The sequence below is a fragment of the Cherax quadricarinatus genome, chromosome 24, assembly GCF_038502225.1.
Source record: "Cherax quadricarinatus isolate ZL_2023a chromosome 24, ASM3850222v1, whole genome shotgun sequence".
Taxonomy (NCBI): Eukaryota; Metazoa; Arthropoda; class Malacostraca; order Decapoda; family Parastacidae; genus Cherax; species Cherax quadricarinatus.
Genome location: NC_091315.1, coordinates 43,379,030 through 43,403,459, shown reverse-complemented (window position 1 = coordinate 43,403,459; position 24,430 = coordinate 43,379,030). Strand labels below are relative to the sequence as shown.

General features: G+C 38.4%; 1 protein-coding gene across 4 annotated transcripts; it reads left to right on the top strand.

The window, feature by feature from the left end:
• The first annotated feature begins 459 nt into the window (after nucleotides 1-459).
• LOC128690981 (serine/threonine-protein kinase fray2) lies at nucleotides 460-22,672 on the top strand. 4 transcript variants are annotated; one of them, XM_070088466.1, is made up of 5 exons: nucleotides 460-550; nucleotides 12,608-12,754; nucleotides 18,689-19,722; nucleotides 20,359-21,305; nucleotides 22,178-22,672. In XM_070088466.1, the coding sequence occupies exons 3-5, from the start codon at nucleotides 18,711-18,713 to the stop codon at nucleotides 22,226-22,228; spliced, it is 2,010 nt and encodes a 669-aa protein (XP_069944567.1). In that variant the 5' UTR covers nucleotides 460-550; nucleotides 12,608-12,754; nucleotides 18,689-18,710; the 3' UTR covers nucleotides 22,229-22,672. The 4 variants fall into 4 exon arrangements, with proteins under 4 accessions (XP_069944567.1, XP_069944569.1, XP_053635777.2 ...); XM_070088468.1 differs by having other exon boundaries at nucleotides 18,689-19,671; nucleotides 22,178-22,670; XM_053779804.2 differs by lacking the exon at nucleotides 460-550 and adding an exon at nucleotides 1,012-1,139.
• The last annotated feature ends 1,758 nt before the right edge of the window (nucleotides 22,673-24,430 follow it).

The following is a 24,430-nucleotide window of genomic DNA, read 5'->3' as shown; positions in this document are numbered from 1 at the left end:
TTTAAAATATGTTAAGAATTACCAATTTCAATATTTATTTTTTATTAAAATTTGAAATAGCACATTTTGAACTTGAGAAGTGACATTAGAGCAGTTGCTGTTGAGAATTCTCCGTGAAATAATTTGTTATATATCTTTGTTCACAATTCATCCGGTGGTTTCCAAATTGCCGATGCCTCCTATACTTTTGGTTAATATATTTTTAAGGTGTAATTTTTTCACATTTTCCTGCTGGAGATAAAATATTTATAATTTCTTAGTGATAGTTGAATGAACCGATCATTGCCCGTCTCGACTCCCTGCAGATGTCACAAGGACATAAGAAATATAAAAGAAACAAGTAAAAAAGCTTCATGTGATGTTAGTACTTGTGAGGTTATAATGATAGTTAAAGGAGTTTGAATGTTTATTAATACAATAAAGAATACACTATGATAGTCTTTTGTCACAATACACCTGTCCGACTCTTCCCGGCGACTCAGGTTTCGCACCTTATATCGTAAACACCAAGTGGGGGCAGTTTCTTCCATCTTTTTCTATTAATTAGAAGGTAAGAATTGACACCCAGACGCAGGATCAGAACGTGTACCGCCGTAGGAAGGTGACCGAGTAGAAATGGCGGAGAAATCAAGTTGAAAGAAGCAGGAAAAGGCTTTAAGTGTTGGGGAGAATACGCATGTACGCACACACCGTGTGGCAGTGTTGCCGCTGGTCACTGCTGCATCAAGACCGCCATCAATTGATTAAAATTTTCACCTGAATTTGAGCCTGTGATCGATTTTTTTTTTGGGGGGGGCATTTATTCCCGGCGTTTTAATTTTACTTTTTTATATGTATTATTTGTACGCGGAAAAGCCTTTTGAGGGTAACTCTTGGTTCAGATTTAACTATAGTCTGAAAATTAAAATGGCAAATTAGTTGTCCAGGGATACCAACTATTTTATAATATGAGAGAGAGGAGGGCAGTATTTTACATATTTTTTTTTGCCTTTGAATCAAATTTAAACAGACTAAGTTTCGAGCTATGTTTTCCCTGACAAAGAAAACTACTGATGATATCAATGAACTGACTTCAGTGGAGGTTCCTAGATGATGCTTTAGGGTTCTTGATCCAAGGAGTTGAAGCACCCGAACACAAGGTTAGATCTGACAACCCCCCAATACCCCAAGTAATATATGACCCTAATGGGTGTAGTGCTTACCTATGAGCAATTGTGACTTCAATGGAAATAGTCACCGATTTTTTTTTTGAGTAATCCTATGTAATTTTCACATGTTACTATTTTAGACAGTTATAAGAATCTTAACGTGTGTAATGTACCTGAATAAACATACTGACACTGGTTAGCATAAATTTAATTACTCGGCTTAATTTTACAAGGAATTAGACACATGTGCAATGCCTGGGTATCTTTGAAGACATTTTGCCTACCAGTGGCTCTTTCAGCTCGGTACTGAGATGATGTATGAGACAGTAGATGATGAGATAATCCACTGCTTGAAGTGCATTGCATGCTGGTGGCTTGTTTTTGTGTTTAACATTATTTTATTACATGTAAACTATATTTTGCACACTGCAGAAAAGAAAGAAATATATATTGTGTATCATCACTTTATTGAACTGAAAAAGTCCCTAATTGGCAAAATGTCTTCAAATAGAAGATACCGAGGTTTTGCATGTGTGTGTCTGAGTCCTCATCTTGTTGCTGTTGTATAGCATTATTGTAATGATATTCATTTTGCAATTTATATTCTAAAAATATGATCAGAGTCATTGATGCATCAGTAACAGGCTTATACACCACTAATGCATCACCCTTCATAAGGGGTGCTTAAGCTAGTGAGGGGGTTCTGGATCCTAGGAATTGGAGTTATTCCTCTCTTTGGAACAAACTGAATACTTCCTATTCTCTAAACATATTGCCCTAATAGGTTTAGCACTTCCCTATGAATATATTAATGTTGTACAGTATATAAATACTTGTTAATTGTATTGTTGAAGTTTTTGATGCTTAAGATACCCATAGTAAGTGTTACCAGTTAAACTATTAGTAGTAAGGAGGAGAAGTACTTCTCTGCCAGTGAGACACAGCTCATAAGTGAGAGAGCCCATTGCTAAGATTATCACTCATTGAGAGAGCCCATCCCTGAGACAAATTGTCATTGAGACAGCCAGGTATAGAGAAAGCTGATCACCATACACATAATCCATCATTACGAGAACCCATTATTAAAACGACTTATTGGGAGAGCCCATCGTTGAGAGTCCACGAGAGAAAATCTTGGTGTGATTGCGAACAGTAGATCAGAGGTCGGCAGACTTTTTGGGTATTACCCCAAAACAAATTTGTGCACGACAAAATTGCCCACTAGACTTTAAAAGTCCACAGAATGTGGAAAACACGAGGGGTATTCAAATTCAAAATAGTTAATTTAATCCATTTGTATGGAGAATACAGTCATACAGGTAGTAGGTTGGTAGACAGCAACCACCCAGGGAAGTACTACCGTCCTGCCAGATGACTGTGAAACAAAAACCTGTAACTGTTTTGCATGATGGTAGGATTGCTGGTTTCTTTTTCTGTCTCATAAATACGCTAGATAACAGGGATATCTTGCTACTCCTACTTACACTTTGGTCACACTTCACAGACACGCACATGCATATATATATATATACATACATCTAGGTTTTTCTCCTTTTTCTAAATAGCTCTTGTTCTTCTTTATTTCTTCTATTGTCCATGGGGAAGTGGAAAAGAATCTTTCCTCCGTAAGCCATGCGTGTCGTATGAGGCGACTAAAATGCCGGGAGCAATGGGCTAGTAACCCCTTCTCCTGTAGACATTTACTAAAAAAGAGAAGAAGAAAAACTTTATAAAACTGGGATGCTTAAATGTGCGTGGATGTAGTGCGGATGACAAGAAACAGATGATTGCTGATGTTATGAATGAAAAGAAGTTGGATGTCCTGGCCCTAAGCGAAACAAAGCTGAAGGGGGTAGGAGAGTTTCAGTGGGGGGAAATAAATGGGATTAAATCTGGAGTATCTGAGAGAGTTAGAGCAAAGGAAGGGGTAGCAGTAATGTTAAATGATCAGTTATGGAAGGAGAAAAGAGAATATGAATGTGTAAATTCAAGAATTATGTGGATTAAAGTAAAGGTTGGATGCGAGAAGTGGGTCATAATAAGCGTGTATGCACCTGGAGAAGAGAGGAATGCAGAGGAGAGAGAGAGATTTTGGGAGATGTTAAGTGAATGTATAGGAGCCTTTGAACCAAGTGAGAGAGTAATTGTGGTAGGGGACCTGAATGCTAAAGTAGGAGAAACTTTTAGAGAGGGTGTGGTAGGTAAGTTTGGGGTGCCAGGTGTAAATGATAATGGGAGCCCTTTGATTGAACTTTGTATAGAAAGGGGTTTAGTTATAGGTAATACATATTTTAAGAAAAAGAGGATAAATAAGTATACAAGATATGATGTAGGGCGAAATGACAGTAGTTTGTTGGATTATGTATTGGTAGATAAAAGACTGTTGAGTAGACTTCAGGATGTACATGTTTATAGAGGGGCCACAGATATATCAGATCACTTTCTAGTTGTAGCTACACTGAGAGAAAAAGGTAGATGGGATACAAGGAGAATAGAAGCATCAGGGAAGAGAGAGGTGAAGGTTTATAAACTAAAAGAGGAGGCAGTTAGGGTAAGATATAAACAGCTATTGGAGGATAGATGGGCTAATGAGAGCATAGGCAATGGGGTCGAAGAGGTATGGGGTAGGTTTAAAAATGTAGTGTTAGAGTGTTCAGCAGAAGTTTGTGGTTACAGGAAAGTGGGTGCAGGAGGGAAGAGGAGCGATTGGTGGAATGATGATGTAAAGAGAGTAGTAAGGGAGAAAAAGTTAGCATATGAGAAGTTTTTACAAAGTAGAAGTGATGCAAGGAGGGAAGAGTATATGGAGAAAAAGAGAGAGGTTAAGAGAGTGGTGAAGCAATGTAAAAAGAGAGCAAATGAGAGAGTGGGTGAGATGTTATCAACAAATTTTGTTGAAAATAAGAAAAAGTTTTGGAGTGAGATTAACAAGTTAAGAAAGCCTAGAGAACAAATGGATTTGTCAGTTAAAAATAGGAGAGGAGAGTTATTAAATGGAGAGTTAGAGGTATTGGGAAGATGGAGGGAATATTTTGAGGAATTGTTAAATGTTGATGAAGATAGGGAAGCTGTGATTTCGTGTATAGGGCAAGGAGGAATAACATCTTGTAGGAGTGAGGAAGAGCCAGTTGTGAGTGTGGGGGAAGTTCGTGAGGCAGTAGGTAAAATGAAAGGGGGTAAGGCAGCCGGGATTGATGGGATAAAGATAGAAATGTTAAAAGCAGGTGGGGATATAGTTTTGGAGTGGTTGGTGCAATTATTTAATAAATGTATGGAAGAGGGTAAGGTACCTAGGGATTGGCAGAGAGCATGCATAGTTCCTTTGTATAAAGGCAAAGGGGATAAAAGAGAGTGCAAAAATTATAGGGGGATAAGTCTGTTGAGTATACCTGGTAAAGTGTATGGTAGAGTTATAATTGAAAGAATTAAGAGTAAGACGGAGAATAGGATAGCAGATGAACAAGGAGGCTTTAGGAAAGGTAGGGGGTGTGTGGACCAGGTGTTTACAGTGAAACATGTAAGTGAACAGTATTTGGATAAGGCTAAAGAGGTCTTTGTGGCATTTATGGATTTGGAAAAGGCGTATGACAGGGTGGATAGGGGGGCAATGTGGCAGATGTTGCAAGTGTATGGTGTAGGAGGTAGGTTACTGAAAGCAGTGAAGAGTTTTTACGAGGATAGTGAGGCTCAAGTTAGAGTATGTAGGAAAGAGGGAAATTTTTTCCCAGTAAAAGTAGGCCTTAGACAAGGATGTGTGATGTCACCGTGGTTGTTTAATATATTTATAGATGGGGTTGTAAGAGAAGTAAATGCGAGGGTCTTGGCAAGAGGCGTGGAGTTAAAAGATAAAGAATCACACACAAAGTGGGAGTTGTCACAGCTGCTCTTTGCTGATGACACTGTGCTCTTGGGAGATTCTGAAGAGAAGTTGCAGAGATTGGTGGATGAATTTGGTAGGGTGTGCAAAAGAAGAAAATTAAAGGTGAATACAGGAAAGAGTAAGGTTATGAGGATAACAAAAAGATTAGGTGATGAAAGATTGGATATCAGATTGGAGGGAGAGAGTATGGAGGAGGTGAACGTATTCAGATATTTGGGAGTGGACGTGTCAGCGGATGGGTCTATGAAAGATGAGGTGAATCATAGAATTGATGAGGGAAAAAGAGTGAGTGGTGCACTTAGGAGTCTGTGGAGACAAAGAACTTTGTCCTTGGAGGCAAAGAGGGGAATGTATGAGAGTATAGTTTTACCAACGCTCTTATATGGGTGTGAAGCGTGGGTGATGAATGTTGCAGCGAGGAGAAGGCTGGAGGCAGTGGAGATGTCATGTCTGAGGGCAATGTGTGGTGTGAATATAATGCAGAGAATTCGTAGTTTGGAAGTTAGGAGGAGGTGCGGGATTACCAAAACTGTTGTCCAGAGGGCTGAGGAAGGGTTGTTGAGGTGGTTCGGACATGTAGAGAGAATGGAGCGAAACAGAATGACTTCAAGAGTGTATCAGTCTGTAGTGGAAGGAAGGCGGGGTAGGGGTCGGCCTAGGAAAGGTTGGAGGGAGGGGGTAAAGGAGGTTTTGTGTGCGAGGGGCTTGGACTTCCAGCAGGCATGCGTGAGCGTGTTTGATAGGAGTGAATGGAGACAAATGGTTTTTAATACTTGACGTGCTGTTGGAGTGTGAGCAAAGTAACATTTATGAAGGGATTCAGGGAAACCGGCAGGCCGGACTTGAGTCCTGGAGATGGGAAGTACAGTGCCTGCACTCTGAAGGAGGGGTGTTAATGTTGCAGTTTAAAAACTGTAGTGTAAAGCACCCTTCTGGCAAGACAGTGATGGAGTGAATGATGGTGAAAGTTTTTCTTTTTCGGGCCACCCTGCCTTGGTGGGAATCGGCCAGTGTGATAATAAAACGTCGTAAGTCAGAGGTGTCGGTAAACGAGTACATCGGTAAGTGAGGAGAGGCTGTACTTATGTGTATGTACTGTAATAATTACTTATTTGGCTTACTGCATTGTGGTTGACCTAAATAAATAAATAAAAGCACATGCATTTTTGCTAAATTTTATAACTAAAATGCAGTACGTATATGGATCAGTAGACCCCCAGTTTTTGTAATTAATCTGTTCTAGAAGGTTGGCCTACATCTGAAATGGCCTAAAACCGAAGTAATGTTTCCCATGAGGAATAATGTAAATCCAATTAATCCATTCCAGACACCCAAAAATATTAAAAAAAAAAAAAAAAAAAATTAAGGAATAACTACAGTTTTATATACAGAAAACAATGAGAAATAAATATAAAGCACTAACTTTAATAATAAATGAACATTACATACCTTTATTGAAGATTCTTGTTGGCATATGGAAGAAGGCTAGGAGGGTAGAGGGAGGAGAGTTTATTGTTTGGAAGGGGAATCCCCCTCCATAAGGCCTTCAGGTATCAAAGCCCTCTCTGGGGTTACTTCCCTTCTTTGTCTTTTACTGCCACTAGGACCAGCTTAAGTGTCACTGTTTCTAGCATCTCTAAGATTTACCTAAAATGGGACAAGACATTGTCATTGAACATGTTGCAGATACAGCTTGCAACAGCTTTGTTAGGGTGATATTTCTTCAAAAAACATTGCAACTCACTCCACTTTGCACAAATGTCCTTAATTGCTGAAGAAGGCACATTCTCAACCCTCTCCCTCCTCTGAAGCAATATCCTCAGCTGTGGTCTGTTGCTGTTCCAGTTGAAAGTACTGCAGCTCTTCAGTGGTTAGTTCTTCCATGTGGTCCTCCACCAACTCTTCCACATCCTGGCCACTCACATCCAACCCCATGGACTTCCCCAGTACCACAATAGATTCCACAATAGGCATAGGATCCTCAGGGTCAGCCTCAAACCCTTCAAAATCTTTCTCTTGGACACATTCTGGCCACAGTTTTCTCCAAGCAGAGTTCAAAGTCCTGGAAGTCATGCCCTGCCAAGCCTTTTCTATAAGGCTTATGCAATTGAGGATATTGAAGTGATCCCTCCAGAACACTCTTAGGGTCGATTCAGTGTCCAAGGTCACTTCAAAGCACCTCTGTAACATTGCTTTGGTGTACAGTTTTTTGAAGTTTGAAATGACCTGGTCCATGGGCTGGATGAGAGGAGTGGTATTAGGGGGCAAGAACTTCATTGTGAAATTACACTCCTCAAACAATAGGTCTTCCAAGTCTGGAGGATGAGCAGGAGCATTGTCCATTACCTGGAGGCACTTAAGTGGCAAATTATTTTCCAGGAGGTATTTCTTCACACTCGGGCCAAGCACTTTATGGACCCAGTCAAGGAAAATTAGCCTCGTGATCCATACCTTATTAACTTTTCACACTACACACAATTTACTCTTGACGACATTTTTCTTGTACACGCTGGGATTTTCAGAGTGATACACCAGTAAAGGCTTCCGTTAAAATCCCCACTAGCATTACCACAGAACAAAAGAGTAAGCCTATCCTTCATAGGCTTGTGTCCTGGCAGTGGCTTTTCCTCCTGCGTGATGTAGGTCCTCTTTGGCATTTTCTTCCAAAAGAGGCCTGTTTCGTCACAGTTGAACACTTGTTGGGAGAGGAATCCTTCGGCCTCTACGTACCCCTTGAATTCATGAACAAATGATTTGGCAGCACGTTTGTCAGAACTTGCAGCCTCGCCATACCTTACCACACTGTGCATGCCACTTTGCTACTTGAATCTGTCAAACCAGCCTTTGCTTGCCTTAAATTCACTAACAGCAGCACTCGTTCCCTGCATTTTCTTTACAAGATCTGCATGCAGCTGGCTTGCTTTCTCGCAAATTATCCCCTCCGAAACACTATCTCCCACTAATTGTTTCTCGTTGATCCACACCAACAATAACTTCTGCACATCCTCGATTGTCTGAGACCTCTGTTTTGTTAGCATATTTACACCTTTCACAACATCAGCTTCCTTGATTTCTGCTTTTTTCAACAGAATGGAACTGATTGTTGATGTAGATTTCCCATACATCCTGGCCAGCTCTGCCACACGTACACCACTTTCGTATTTTGAAATTTTATTGTGTTTCTCGCCTTCTTTACCAAAGGGCTGGCACTCTGAACTTTCTTTGGCCCCATGGTGGCTTATTTCACAATCAATAAACAACAAAGAAGCACAAAAACAATGAAGAAAGCACAAAAAAACAATGGATGAAGGCGTGGAGTACCCCTTACTGGACGAGAGAGAGAGAGAGAGAGAGAGAGAGAGACTGTGATACGCATGAGGTAGTGCATCTGGCGGCTGGGTGGACGCTTCTATTTCCGAGTGGAGCCACAAAATCCGGGGGGGAATTTCGCCGAAAAAAGTGCTCAATTTCTGAATTGGCCAATTTCCACACCGGCCTAAAACCGGGGGTCCACTGTATAGCGTAATGTATGTTAGATCACAACTAGAATATGCAGCTAAGCATCATTATGGTGTTCCTGCCAATACTGTACTTAACATATGATAAAGCAAAATAGAAAAATTTATTAAAAACTTTGACATTGTTAGAAGATAGGAGTAGAAACAGGCCAACTTAATACCACATTGCAATAGGTATATGAGCAGCCACAGCTTTAAGTTACTCTTCAAAATAAAAAAGTGTACACTATAGCTGTGCAGTTATTTTTACACAGTGGTAGATGGCTGGAATGAAAGAGAAGGTAATTACAATGACTGGACAGGTTATAGACATGGTTGAACAAATGCCTATTGGTATTCAATCCCAGGAACTGCATTGCAGTAAAACTGGGGAATTTTTTGTGACTATAGTAATAATGGGCACTGGGTAAAGATACCATTCAGGAGGAATAAAATGCTCAAAGAATCAAAGATAAAAGGCCAAAAATAAGAGTTACTCTAAACTTGTTTCTCAAAGGGCACATAAACAAAATACTGCAGTATAACAGCAGACTATTTTGGCATGGGAAACCTAAAGATGGCTTTAGAAATCTAAACAAATCACTTAGCCAAACAGAGAAATTCAGTAATTTTCAAAAGCATAAATTCAGACTGGTGCCTGAGCTGTTAGGATAGAGGAAGAATGTGCAGAACAAATATATAATGAATGAAAAGTTACAGTACTCTGGATGGAACTATACACAAATAACCCACACTTAGGACTGGGGAAGTAATGATGCTTAAGTTTGACTTGGACCACTGACAAGTTACACTGAAGTGAGAAGAAATGACAGCCAGAATATATATGAAAGGGGCCAGGAGATGGAGGGAGAGGTAATAGTACTGCTACTACCTGATCATTACTACCACCACTTATTATCACTGCTGCTACCTTTATTAATATTACGGATTGCGACCTTGTGGCTTAGTGCTTCTTTTTGATTATAATAATAATACGGATTGCGAAAAAGATTTAGGAGTTCTGATTAGCAGTAATCTGAAACCAAGGCAACAGTGCATAAGTGTTCGCAATAAAGCTAATAGAATCCTTGGCTTCGTATCAAGAAGCATAAATAATAGGAGTCCTCAGGTTGTTCTTCAGCTCTATACATCCTTGGTTAGGCCTCATTTAGATTATGCTGCACAGTTTTGGTCACCGTATTACAGAATGGATATAAATGCTCTGGAAAATGTACAAAGGAGGATGACAAAGTTGATCCCATGTATCAGAAACCTTCCCTATGAGGATAGACTAAGGGCCCTGAATCTGCACTCTCTAGAAAGACGTAGAATTAGGGCGGATATGATTGAGGTGTACAAATGGAAGACAGGAATAAATAAAGGGGATGTAAATAGTGTGCTGAAAATATCTAGCCTAGACAGGACTTGCAGCAATGGTTTTAAGTTGGAAAAATTCAGATTCAGGAAGGATATAGGAAAGTACTGGTTTGGTAATAGAGTTGTGGATGAGTGGAACAAACTCCCGAATACAGTTACAGAGGCCAGAACGTTGAATAGCTTTAAAACTAGGTTGGATAAATACATGAGTGGATGTGGGTGTGTGTGAGTTGGACCTGATAGCTTGTGCTACCAGGTCGGTTGCTGTGTTCCTCCCTTAAGTCAATGTGACCTGACCTGACTAGGTTGGGTGCATTGGCTTAAGCCGGTAGGAGACTTGGACCTGCCTCGCATGGGCCAGTAGGCCTTCTGCAGTGTTCCTTCGTTCTTATGTTCTTATGTTCTTTACTACCACTACTACTGCTACTGCCACTGTTTGTTTAGTGCTTAATTATTTTATTATTCTGCCACTATTCTGTGCCTTCCAATACCACTACTACTACTACTACTTTCACCACCATTATCTTCCACTTCTTTCCCAGTCTCCTCTTGTATACAGGAGGGCCCTGCTTTACAGCTCTTTGGTACAGCGATTTTCAATTATACCCATTCTTTAGACTTCCTACAGTAAATATATTCGCCATTCCCTATAAGCTCAAGACAAAAATATATTACAGTAAGTAATATATGTATATGCATTTTTTAGGCCTAGCTCTATTGCTCACTTAATATATGATATCATAAAAATATTATCAGGCTTTTATATGCATTTGAAAGAGAAAAAAGGCTATGTTTCACTTTACAGTGTTTTTCACTCAACAGTAATAGCCCAGAACTTAACCTGCTGTATAAATGGGACCCTCCTGTATATTCTGGCCCTCTTACCTTCTCACTTCGGTGTGACTTGTCAATGGTCCAAATCAGACCGAGCCGTTGTCATTACTTTCCCTCTCCTAAGTGCGGGTTATCTGTGTAGAAGTGAAAATATTATCACAACATACAAAATACTTGGGATACAGACAGAGACAAGGACAGAATATTTTCCAGGGGATTATCCAGACCAAAGGGACACAGATGGAAACTGCACATGTGAGTAAAGAGAAATAAGAAAGCACTTTTTCAACATAAGATCAGCAAAGAGGTGAAGTTGAGTTAAACAGTGACACAGAAATTGGCTTCATATGATGGAAGTAATAAGTAAATTGAAAGTTAAAATGTGAACCTGAGAGCTAGAGCTCTCTTATTTGCAAATTCAAATAGGGAATTACAAGACTGGAGGAAAGAAGGCATGATAAAAGCATACAGATTTATAATGGAGTATGAAGAATTAACCCTTTCAGGGTCCACAGGCCCTCTCAGAGGCTTGTTCTCAGGGTCCCCCAAATTTAAAAAAGAAAAAAAAAAAATTCTTATGAAAAGATAGAGAATTTTTTCCCGATCATAATGACACCAAAAGTATGAAATTTGATGGAAAACTTACGGAATTATGCTCTTGTGAAGTTTGCGGTCTCGACGATGTTTACACCGGCGATTTTGCCCACTTTGAGCCCTATTTTCGGCCAATTCCAATGTACTAGTCGACAAAAATCATAACTATTTTGCTAGAGCTCCATTTTTTCTATCGAATGAGTACAAGAAACCACCAATTTACCGATTTCAACTATCCAATACAGTAGTCAGAATTTAGCAATTTTGCCAATTTCACACAAATTTCAGAAGATGCCAATTTCCAAATAGGGTCCAGAATAAACAAGAAAGACATTCCTGGCACTAAAATAACATTTCCTCTGTTCCTTAGTCACATCCCCATGCCCCTCTTACATTCTTTTGCTTTCCATTTGGAATTTTTATTCTCACAAAAAATAGAAGATTTACTGTTATGCACCCCTCAAGGAAGGTTCCTTGATGTTGGTGAGGGGCTCTTGATTTAGGGAATTGGATCTGTGCTCCAGTTCCCCGAATTAAGCCTGAATGCCTTCCACATCCCCCCCCCAGGTGCTGTATAATCCTCCGGGTTTAGTGCTTCCCCCTTGATTATAATAATAATAATACTGTTATGCAGACTACTGCATTAGTGTAGAAATGGTATAAATAATATCAGCGCAGTTGTGAAAGAACATTAGACTCGCCAGTTGACGTGTATTGGACGCTTAGCATGATTTGTGTACTTTTGAACTTTGGTAAAAATCGAACATTTCTGCTACTTTGAGCTCAATTTCAAGGTATTTTTCATTGTAAAACCAGTCAAAATCATCTCAATTTCTGTAATATGTCTTCCATTCTATACAATGAGACCAGGAAAACTAGAATACAACAATAAATACCATAAAAAAATACAGTGCAAAGTCACTGTTTTAATCCAAAAACACGGTCAAAGTTTTTTTTTTTTTCATTATGCACTGTGTGCTGCAGGATTTTTTTATACTGCGCACACTGACCACATAGACCCATTTTTTTATATGTAGGCCTACCAGCTTTCTCTCACTAGATTTGAAGGCGCTAGAATTTACGAGTACTAGTACGTCAAGGACCCTGGTGCGTAAGCCGTACTAGTACGGCCGAAACCCTGAAAGGGTTAAATATAAAAGATTGTTAGGTACCAGCAACAAGATGAACCAAAAGCTTCAACTTGATGTGATGAAAAAAAAGCCAAAGAAAAACAATACAGTTGAAAGTAAATGTACAGTACTTTTTTTTTCATGCAGAGTGATGGATGGCTGGAATGGACTTCAAGAAAAGATAGTGTGGGCCTCAGCCACTGGAAATTGAAAAACTATGTATGACAAACAAATTAAAGAAGATTGGACACCACTAGCATAGCTTTTCTCCTGTTACTGCAGTACAGTACTAAGGTAATTACACATACAGAATCTTATGGTATTCTTCTTATCAATATCTTGCAAAATTAAAATTATAGAAATTAAAAATTACTTTCATTTAACATTTTAATGAAAAACGTGTTCTTCTACATAGGTTATGCAGTACTGTACAGTAATTTAAATGTAATATAAACTATTAAATATACTGTTTAATGATAGATTACAAAATATAGTAATATCTCTCTTATTTTCATCTGTAGTAGCTGCTGTATTCAGTACTCCTCGAAATTTAGACGGTCACTTTCAGATTTTAATTGTAATACCTTTGTAATTAAATATTTCAGTTCAGAAAAATCTTCAAAAATTTCCAAATAAGACAAGAGGGTTCCTTAGTGTGGTGATGAAGGGCACTTGGTATGAGGAATCTGAGTCTACTTTCCTTGGTTTATTTCTAAATAACCCTGGTTTTCTCTTTGTTTTTGTGGGCATTAATAGCAGGGCCATTTCCTCATTCATCATAATTTGCTCTAGCTAATAGCATGTGACTTGGTCTGAACTGTGACAAATAGACCTCAACTTTTGCTGTTGATGCTGATGTCACTGTTGACACTATCTTTGCCATTGAAGCCGCCAATGCAGATATCAGCAACACTGCCACCATTACTGAGTCATTGCCACCAAAGTTGCTGCCAGCACTGGCTGTGAAAATGTCACTGCCACTACTGACACAGCATTGATGCTACTGCCGCTGATGTTGCCTTTGCTGTTGGCACCATAGTTGATGCTATCGCCATTGCTGATGCCACCACTGCTACTGCTTTTGTAATACAAGGCTCCTCTAACAGTCCTGCCCTCAATGCAGACACTGCCTTTATTTGTGCTACATCACTTGTACCTCACCTTCCTTGGCCACTTCCTCTCTGCCATCTAGTTTATCTCATCCTTACAGGTTTTGCACTTCTCATGACTATAAAATAGTAGTTCAGTAATCTGAATAAGAGTGGTTACTTTCTGGAATGTTTAAGAATTTTCTGAATTTCCCCTTCTGTTTCATATCTTCATAGTAGATATAGATAAAAACACTTGTTAGTTTTGTGTCATCAAAGTAAGCATGAAAAATCACCTTGCAGAAAGATATAAGCAGGGTTTTCCAGTGGCCTTTGGAGAATAACATGATGTTCAATGGCGATAAGCTCCAGCTGCTTAGATGTAGAAAGAATGAAGAACTCAAATGGGACACTGTATACAATATCCAAGAGGATCATCACTTAGCACAAAAAGAACATGTGAAAGGTCTTGGAGTAATTATATCAACTGAACTCTCTCAAAGAACACAATAAGGCAAATGTTGCTATAGCTAGGAAAATGATGTGGAGGCAAATAGTGCCAATGGTGACACTATTCAAATTGCTTTTGCTCTCTCGTTTAGGGTATTGTTCAGTGTTGAGGGCTAGAGAGAGATAGAGCTGAAACAGATACAGAGATCATATATGGCCTACATTGAATCAATAAAGCATTTATATTGCTGGGAATGCCTCAAAGTTCTAAATATATACAAGATGGGAAGGAGGAGGAGAGAGAGAAATGTATGATAATACATATGTGGAAAGTATTTGAGGGCTTAGTCCCAAATTTGTGCACTGCACAATAAGAGAACATTGTATCAGCATAGTTCTAGAAAATATCAGAAACTGCTGGGACAGGTGTAGAGGTGTTCAAGAAGTAACTCGATAAGTATCTCCACCAAGTGCCAGAACAAATAGGTCATGATGGCTATGTGGGCCAGTGGGCCACCAGCAGCAACAGCCTAGTTGATCAGGCAAGCACCAAATAAGCCTTAGGGCTGGGCTCCAGGAGCAGAAACACTTGAAACTTACCAAAGGTATTTCAAAGGTATATCAAAGGGATGACCCCATCTGAAGTCATTTCCTTTCTTTTCCATGGTGATGGAGATTAGTCTTTGTTGATGCCTTGACCCAGCTTGCAGAGGGTTACTAAGTAATGCTTTAAGCATTTGCCATACATGGATACTCTTACAGTTTACTCTAGTTTCTGCTCACTTGTAAGTTGATCCTGCTCCTAGAACTGCAGCAAGGGAATACCTTGCTGGGTGGGTAGAGGTAAAATGGAAGGTTTGCTATTGGCCCCATTTGAATCATTGGTTGGAGGTGCATCACTCCTTTGCTGTCTGGTGGTTTGTTACTTGTCTATCTGCTCATGTTCATTGTTCAGTCTCCCGGTTTGTTGGTTATGGTTTGTGTCTGCTTTGTGGATGATGGACACCTGTGAATTATGACTGTACTATGTAGTTAGGTAAATGATACTCAAAACTTACTTATCAGTTCTTTTATATCCTTTTATATAGTATATTATCATCATGTCTTTCTTTTATCAGCCAGGTTTGGTGTCTATTACAATGGTACCTTGACTTACAAGTTTAATTTGTTCTGTGACTGAGCTTGTAACTCAGTTTGCTCATATATCAAATCAATTTTCCTCATCGAAATTAAATGAAATGCCATTAATCCATTCCAGCAGAATTCCTGGCTCTTGGGAGGCAGGAGAAAATACTTCAATACGTATAATGCTAATATCAACTCTATTGCTTATTTATCTATCACATTTGCTCTAATATGACATAATAAACAATATAAATAACATAGAAACATGATATATACTCGAGAATGAATAAAATATATTATAATGTGACGAGTGGTGGTGGCCACCCCCGAGGTAAAAATAATTATCACTCTGACCATATCTTCCCATTCTTGCCCTTCTGAGGTCTTGTTATGAGAGAAAATGGAGTGTTTGTGAGGTTCACTACAGTAGACCACTAGTTTCATAAGGAAAACACTGAAACAGAAGCGATTTTCTCGTATTTTTCTATGATTTAATGCTTTAACCTTTTGAGGGTCGAGACCCCCAATCCTTAACCCTTTGACTGTTTCGGTCATATGTATACGTCTTTTGAGCCACCGTGTTTGATGGATATATACTCAAAAATTCTAGCGGCTTCAAATCAAGCAGGAGAAAGCTGGTAGGCTCACATGTGAGAGAATGGGTCTGTGTGGTCAGTGTGCACCATATAAAAAATATCCTGCAGCACGCAGTACATAATGAGAAAAAAAAAACTCCGACCGTGTTTTTGGATTAAAATGCTGACTTTGAGGTGTATTTTCGTATAGTTTTTATGGTTATATTCTCGTTTTTGTAGTCACATTTGATAGAAGGGAAAACATATTATAGAAATAGAGGTGATTTTGATTGGTTTTACTAGGAAAAGGACCTTGAAATGGAGCTCAAAGTAGGGGAAATGTTTGATTTTTGCCGATGTCATTGTCCAATAAATGTCCAGCTAGCCATTCTGATACGCAGTCATGAATGGGTTGATGTTATTTATACAATTATTACAATATTGCATTAGTCTGCATAACAGTAAATCTTCTATTTTTTGTTTGAATAAAAATTCAAAATGGAAAGCAAGAGTAATACCAGAGGGGCCTGGAGACGTGACTGATGAACAAAGAAAATGTTATTTTAGAGCCAGGAATGTCTGCACTGCTCATTCTCGACCCTATTTTGAAATTGGCATATTTTTTAATTTTCGTGAAATTGGCCAAATTGCCAATTTCTGACCACTTTATTGGGTAGTTGAAATTGGTAAATGGGCTGTTTCTTGTACTCAATCGATAGAACAAATGGAGTTCTAAAGAAATAGTTATGAGTTTGGTCAACTGGAGCAATGGAATTAGTCAAAAATAGGGCTCAAAGTGGGCGAAATCTCCGATTCGTAAATATTGACGAGATTTCTAACTTCATGAGAGCGTAATTCCGCAAGTTTTCCATAAAATTTCGTTCTTTTGGTGTCATTACCATCGGGAAAAGATTTTCTATCATTTCATAAGAAAAAATATTTTTTTTTTTAAATATTTTGTGACACCAGGAGACACCTCAGGATTTGGGGTTTCACTCTCAGGGTTGAAAGTTTTTCAAAACAAAAAAAAAATTATTTTTCTTCTGAAATGATAGAGAATCTTTTTCCAATGGTAATGACACTAAAAGTACGAAATTTGATGGAAAACTTGTGAAATTACGCTCTCATGAAGTTAGTGATATCGGCGATATTTATGCATCAGCGCTTTCGCCCACTTTGGGCCCTATTTTCGGCCAGTTCCATTGTTCCAATCAACTAAAATCATAACTGTTTCACTAGAACTCCATTTGTTCTATCGATTGAGTACAAGAAACTGCTCATTTGCCGATATCAATTACCCAATAAAGTGGTCAGAAATTGGCAATTTGGCCAATTTCACATAAATTTCAAAAGATGCCAATTTCAAAATAGGATCCAGAATAAACAAGACAGACATTCCTGGCACTAAAATAACATTTTCTCTGTTCATTAGTCAAGTCTCCAGGCCCCTCCTATATTACTCTTGCTTTCCATTCTGAATTTTTATTCTCACAAAAAAATAGAAGATTTACTGCTATGCAGACTACTGCATTATTGTAAATATGGTATAAATAATATCAGCGCACTTGTGAAAGAATATTAGACTCACCAGCTGACGTGTATTGGGTGCGTGGTGTGATTTGTTTACTCTTGAACATTGGCAAAAATTGAACATTTCCACTACTTTGAGCTCAATTTCAAGGTACTTTTTATTGTGAAACCAATCCAAGTCATGTCTATTTCTGTAATATATCTTCCATTCTGTCAAATGAGACTAAGAAAATGAGAATACACCCATAAATACCACACGAAAATACACTGCAAATTCGCTGTTTTAAACCAAAAACACGATCGAAGTTTTTTTTTTTTCATGCACTGCGTGCTGCAAGATTTTTTTTATACTGCGCACACTGAACATTGAGACCCATTCTTTCATATGTAGGCCTACCAGCTTTCTTCCATCAGATTTGAAGGCGCTAGAATTTTGACGTATAAGTACGGGACCGACACAGGCTGTTAACTCGTAAACGGTCCAAACGTATATATACGTTTTTTCAACATTTGAAAGTATGTAAAAAAAGTAGATCTTTTTTTTTTTACATTTGAAAACGTGTAAAAAAACTTTGATCTACGTTTTTTTTTTTTTATATTTGAAAATATGTAAAAAAAAAGTAGATCTACTTTTGGAGCACTACACATATGAATGTAGATCTGCTTGGACCGTTTACGGGTTAAGTAGTACATGTACGGGACCGACCCTCAAAGGGTTAATTCATTGGACATCATCATCCTCTTCTCAGCACTGTCCTTTGCACTTACTTAGGACCCATGGTTAGAAAAAAAAAATTTGGCAAAATAATTGCACAAAACGCTGGGATGCTGGGCGGATGTTGTGGCGTTCGCTGCGCCAACTAGTGGTGGCATATCTGAAGCTCGCTCGTAACTTGGATTTTGGCTTGCAACTCAGCAAAAAATCAAGTGATGGCTCATAACTCGGAAAACTCTTAAGTTGGGGCACTCGTAAGTTAAGGTACCACTGTATTTTCAACCTTTCATTATAACTCATTTTTTTAAGTTCTGGGATGCATTTTGTAACTCATCTTTGGAACTTTTAGATCTGATGCACAGGTTTTTATAGGTGTTGGCACCACATCATGCCTGCATTTTCTAAGTTTGTTCTAATTCTGTAAACAGCTTTTTCAGCATTTCTCAAATCTGACTGTACCATATTCATCTTTTCTGCCTATGGTGTGCAATATTGAATTACCCTTTCAAGCTTAGTGTTTTCCATGATTTAAATTATTATAATATGAATTTTCTCTAATCCAAACATGATGTTGTATAATTTATTCAGAGAGATATTACTGTATTACAATGCTTAAAGAAAGATGATGGATATATAATACTGTTTGATATTAATACTGAACATGTACAATACTTCATTTTCCAATTTTTTACTATTATGGATGGTTTGAGGTTCAAATATAATGTCATTACTTCTTTGGTTTCAGGAGAGATGAGTGCGTTTTTTCTATGAAGATGTATACAGGAGCTGAGACCAGTAAAGAGACGCAACACATCACTCCACACATTGCAGCTCACAAATCCTCATTGGCTCCTACATCATCAGCAACTACTTTGTCCTCTCTGGCATTATCTGGATCTGGTGGATCACAACACCTGGCTCAGTCTCACTTACCTTCTCACAAGATTGGGCTGTGTGGTCACATCCCTACCTACAGAGTGGGTATACATGCATCTCACCAATCAGTAGTGAAGGGTTTAGATCATGATGGACCATTATTGCTATCTCGTCATGGTCACACAAACCTTTCATCCCACTTTTCCAAAAGCATCCCACAAGATTTGTCTGCACATTCTGCAGCAGGGGCAGAAAAGGCAGTTCCTCTTGAGTTGACACCTCATACCTCTTCTCACCACAAGTCACTGTCTCACATTCAAGCAACTGTGAGTCAAGGTATGAGCAGTAATCCAGTTGGGACACACATGTCAGCACATCAGGCTGACAGAGGCTCTCCATATTTCCGTGTACCAGATTCGGTTTTAAACGTCCAGGGTCCATCTGCCATGTTGGTATCCTCTGTAGGAGGGGATGGGGGTGTTTCATCTCTACACCATAATTCCCAGACCACTACATTAGTACATTCACAGTCTAATTTGTCAGCACAGAGTTCTACTGCAAATCTGACAACTATGCCAGGAGTATCTTTGCCAGGTGTAAACCCAGCCATAGTTACATCAGTTTGTTCACAGAGCTCCATACAACCATCAGAGTGCGTTATGACTCCTATTATGTCATCTGCTTGTGGAGTACATCAGGCAAATGTTAAGAAAGAGAAAAATGAACGCTTGGACGAGATGAAAATATCAGCTGGGCAGGGAGGTGATGGATCCCAACAAACTATTGGGCCACAAAGAGATCTTGTCCGTCAAGCACTCCAGGCAGTTGTCACACATCCTCAACACAAAACTGGTAATGACCAAGAAGTAATTGAATACAACTACACTGCTGGTGATATTGCAGGTAATTTTAGTATTTCAGCCATCTTCTGCCTTTGCATTAAAACCAGTGCCAGCAGTGTTCTTGTGTGACTCTCCAACTAATTACTATTCCTACATATAGAAATTTAAATTTACAGTGCATCATGTGTGACATTCATCTTTATCTGTGCCTAATTTTCCAATACTTTCCTTATCACACAGTTCACAGATATATTTGTATATCACACATACTGTTCCCACTTATTAAAGTAAAAGGTTATAAGCTCACCGTTCAAAATGTTGTCTACTACGGTTAATCTCATAAACTTACTAGTGTTGACTGCAGTAATTACAATTACAATCCAACTTTGAAGCCTGAATGCAAATAAATTAACTCCCTCTTACTTGTTAATAGAAGTGATGATAGTTTATGGTGGTTCTTGGATTAAAAAATGCCACTTTATGATTCTGACATGAATTCGGGCTATCTTGATTTGTATAATGTCTAAGTTTACTAAATGTCCCTCAGTATCTATTTTGATTAAATTTTCCTTTCCTAAATTTTCATACTTGTATAACTCATTTGAAATCACCATTGTAATTTTTTATTCTTTTCATTTGATATATGTACTTCAATGTTTATCACAATATGTGTGTTTTTGTCTTATTTACCCCACAGAACTGCTGATGATGAACATTCAGGTAAATGCTTCGCTCCAGGCAATGAACAAGAATCCTTCTCAACCAGACACAGAATCTGAGCAAGTGGTTGATCTGCAGCCAGCAGCTGTTGATGAAACAAATAGCCTGCAGTCCGAACCGTCAACCCCAAAGCGCCGTCGCCCCAGGCTGTCAGATGAAGCCCAAGCTGAGCGCCGAATAAGAATTGCTTTACGCATGAGAGAAAAACGAGCTGGAGAAACAGAGGAACAGAAGAGGTTACGACGGATCAGAGAAGCAGAAAGAATGAGACGTAAAAGATCAAGTGAGGATGAGGTTCAGAAGTTAAAAAGAAGACAGGAAGCTGCTATTCGAGCAAGGAATCGTCGAGCCTCTATGTCTCCGGAGGAGCGTTTGATTGATAGGCAAAAAGCTGCAGACCGCATGAGATTAAGGCGCGCCACCGAAAGTGATGAACAAAAGGCTATACGTCGCTTGAAGGCAGCAGAGCGAATGAGGAAAAGAAGAGCAAGTGAAACTCCAGAACAGCGTGCTGTAAGGCGACAAAATATTGCTCTTAGAATGAAAGCACGACGTAGGCGAAAAGATGAAGAGGGTGTAAATGGTGAGGAGTCACAAATTATGACTCGTAATTTAAGAGCTAGATTAATTAAGAATGAAGCAATTGGCAACAATACAGTGCAAGAGGGAAGTTCAGAACAGATTGCAAATACGAACACTGATCAAGAAACACACATTTCCCCTTCCCAGCTTGTTACGCCTACGTCGCACATTCTTGTACCTTCAAGTATAGGTGTGGGTGGAAGTATTGCTCTTCTGCATGTGGATCCCAGTCTATCCTCACTGTCATTAGGACATGGAACTCCTGGGCTGTCCAATGTAGATATGTCCCAACGGACTCAACCTTTGCCTCTCCATAAGTCCATCACAACATCACAAAATCAGGTACATCATATCTTGATGGCCATTGTAGTCTTTTAATGAATTACAACATTCTTTATGCAGTAATATCATACTGGGAACTTTTATGAGGGTCTCAAAATTTTATTTGGCACATACAGTATTTTATTCTAGTACTGTATGTATAGTACTTAGGAATTATTCCCACATGCGAATTTTTGTCACTATCCACTCTATAGTACACATGATGAATGGAATAAACCAGGTATATGTATGATTTTCAGTGAATGGTATTAAAATGGAGAATGTAGTATAAAAATTTGGAAAAAAGGAAATGACTGCACAAGATCAGTTTGCTTTTTGCCACACCTTAGGTTTCAATAACTATGATAAATTAAATTGTGCAGTGAAGTCCCTCTAGACATCTTTTATATCAATCAAAAAGTTGAATTTAAAAAGTATTTAAGATATTCTTAAGTGATATATGATATTGTTATTTGGATAGAACATATTTTGATTACTAACATATTCTGATTACTTTCATATTCTCATTACTTTCATATTTAATTGATTACTCAAAATAATTTAACTTTCTAAATTATCGAACGTGTTATGTTGTTTTTGTTGCTTTAAATGATGCAATTAGCCAGCCTCCAGGGATTTAGTAAGGAAAAATAATTGGGTTGAATATTCCAAGGAGCTGATTATGTTTACTGTCATCTTGACTCTTTAATATTATGAATTTGAATCTTATTTAATAATCTATTTTGATTTTTTTTCACTCATCTGCTTGAAAGGTGGTTTTAAAACAGTTATAGCTTAATATTATTGATTTTGACATCAGGTATTAGCTTGATTCATTGTTGACTCATTCATCACTCGGGCACATTGAAATGTAGTGATTTTAACTCTTTCAGGATTGGTCCCGTAGTACTACTCAGCTCACTCAGATAAGCTGTAAGCGATAAATGTGGGCCTAGATATGAGAGAATGAGTGTGTGTGGTAAGTGTGCACCACAGCATGTAGTGCATAATAGAAAACTGCAACCATGTTTTTGGTTTAAGACTGGGAATTTGTGGTGTATTTTCATATGTTTTTTATGGTTGTATTCTTGATGTTTTGGTCTCATTTGATAGAATGGAAGATATATTACAGAAATAGAAATGATTTTGATTAGTTTCAGGACTGAAAGTAGCTTGAAATTGAGCTCAAATTAGTAGAAATGTTCAGTTTTTGCCTGTATTCCAGAGTACACAAATGATGTCACTTGTCCAATATGTGTCCAACTGGCCAGTCTAATGCACATTTAGGAATGCACTGACATTATTTATGAACAATAAAATGGTATAAAATACCGACAGGTTGTTTAGGTAAGACACATATGCAACAGTTAGGTATCTTTATTTCGAAACGTTTCTCCTACACAGTAGGCTTCTTCAGTCGAGTACAACAAAGTTGATAGAAGCAGAAGAGACTTGAAGACGATGTAATCAGTCCATCACCCTTAAAGTTTTGAGGTGGTCAGTCCCTCAGTCTGGAGAAGAGTATTGTTCCATTGTCTGGAATAATATGGAGTTGAAGTGATAGGATGGAGCCTTATATAGCGCCATATAAGGCTCCATCCTATCACTTCAACTCCATATTATTCCAGACAATGGAACAATACTCTTCTCCAGACTGAGGGACTGACCACCTCAAAACTTTAAGGGTGATGGACTGATTACATCGTCTTCAAGTCTCTTCTGCTTCTATCAACTTTGCTGTACTCGACTGAAGAAGCCTACTGTGTAGGCGAAACGTTTCGAAATAAAGATACCTAACTGTTGCATATGTGTCTTACCTAAACGACATTATTTATACAATTATTACAATAATGCAGTAGTCTGCATAACAGCAAATCTGTTTTATGTGTGAATAAAAATTCAAAATGGAAAGCAAGTGTAATAATATAAGAATGGCCTGGAGATGTGACTAAGGAACAGAATAAATGTTTTTAGTGCCAGGAATGTCTACAATGTTTATTCTGGACTCTGTTTTTAAATTGGCAATTTGTGAATTTTGTGTGTAATTGGCGAAATTACCAATTTCTGATCATTTGGGTAGTTGAAATAGGCAAATGGGCTGTTTCTAGTACTCACTCGATAAAACAGAAGAAATACTAGTGAAACAGCTATGAGTTTGGTTGACCGGAACAGTGGAATTGGCCAAAAATAGGGCACAAAATGGACAAAAACACCGATGCATAAATATCATCAAAACTGCTAACTTTGTGAGAGCGTAATTCCGTAAGTTTTCCATCAAATTTTGTACTGTTTGGTTTCATTACCTTCTGAAATAGATTATCATTTAATAAGAAAAAATAATTTTATTTTATTTTTTTTTATGAAAATTTTGCAACCCTGAGAGCAAATTTGAGACCAGGGGTTGCAACTCTGAAAGAGTTTAAGTTATTTATTTCTTATGGCATCTATATTATTAAATCCATAAAGACTGCAAGCAGTTACAACTTATTAATGGGGGGGGGGGGAAATCATTGGGAAGTTTGTTTTCTGGATTATCAAAATTAAATATTTTCTTATTTTTTAATATCCAAAAAATAGTGTTTATGTATGTATCTACTGTATACATACAATATACAGTGGAATCTCTACTTACGAGTGCATCCACTTGCGAGTTTTTCCAGATATGAGCAGTGACTTTGTAAATGGTCCAAGTCGGACCGAAACATCATTGTAAGCTTCTCTCTTTTATGTGCGGGTTATTTGTGTATGAGCAGTCGCTCAGTCGATTTTTTGTTTCCAAATGCGAGCGAAATTTCCAGATGCGAGCGGGCCTCAAGGGAGGTTCCTTGACGCTGGTGAGGGACTCTTGCTCTTGATCTAATGAATTTGATCTCAGTTGTTTGTTGGGCTATCTTATTGAAACTTGGGCAATGTATGATGGGAAGCTGCTTCTTAACGTACACCAAAAGTGAAAGAAATCGGACCATAAATAACGGAGTTCACTTCTCAGCCATTAGCCTCCCCATAGTGGTATATTTTTGTATGGTTTTTATGGTTGTATTCTCGGTTTTATGGTCTCATTTGATAGAATGGAAGATCTTTCTTTCAACATACCAGCCGTATCCCACTGAGGTGGGATGGCCCAAAAGGAAAAGCGAAAGTTTCTC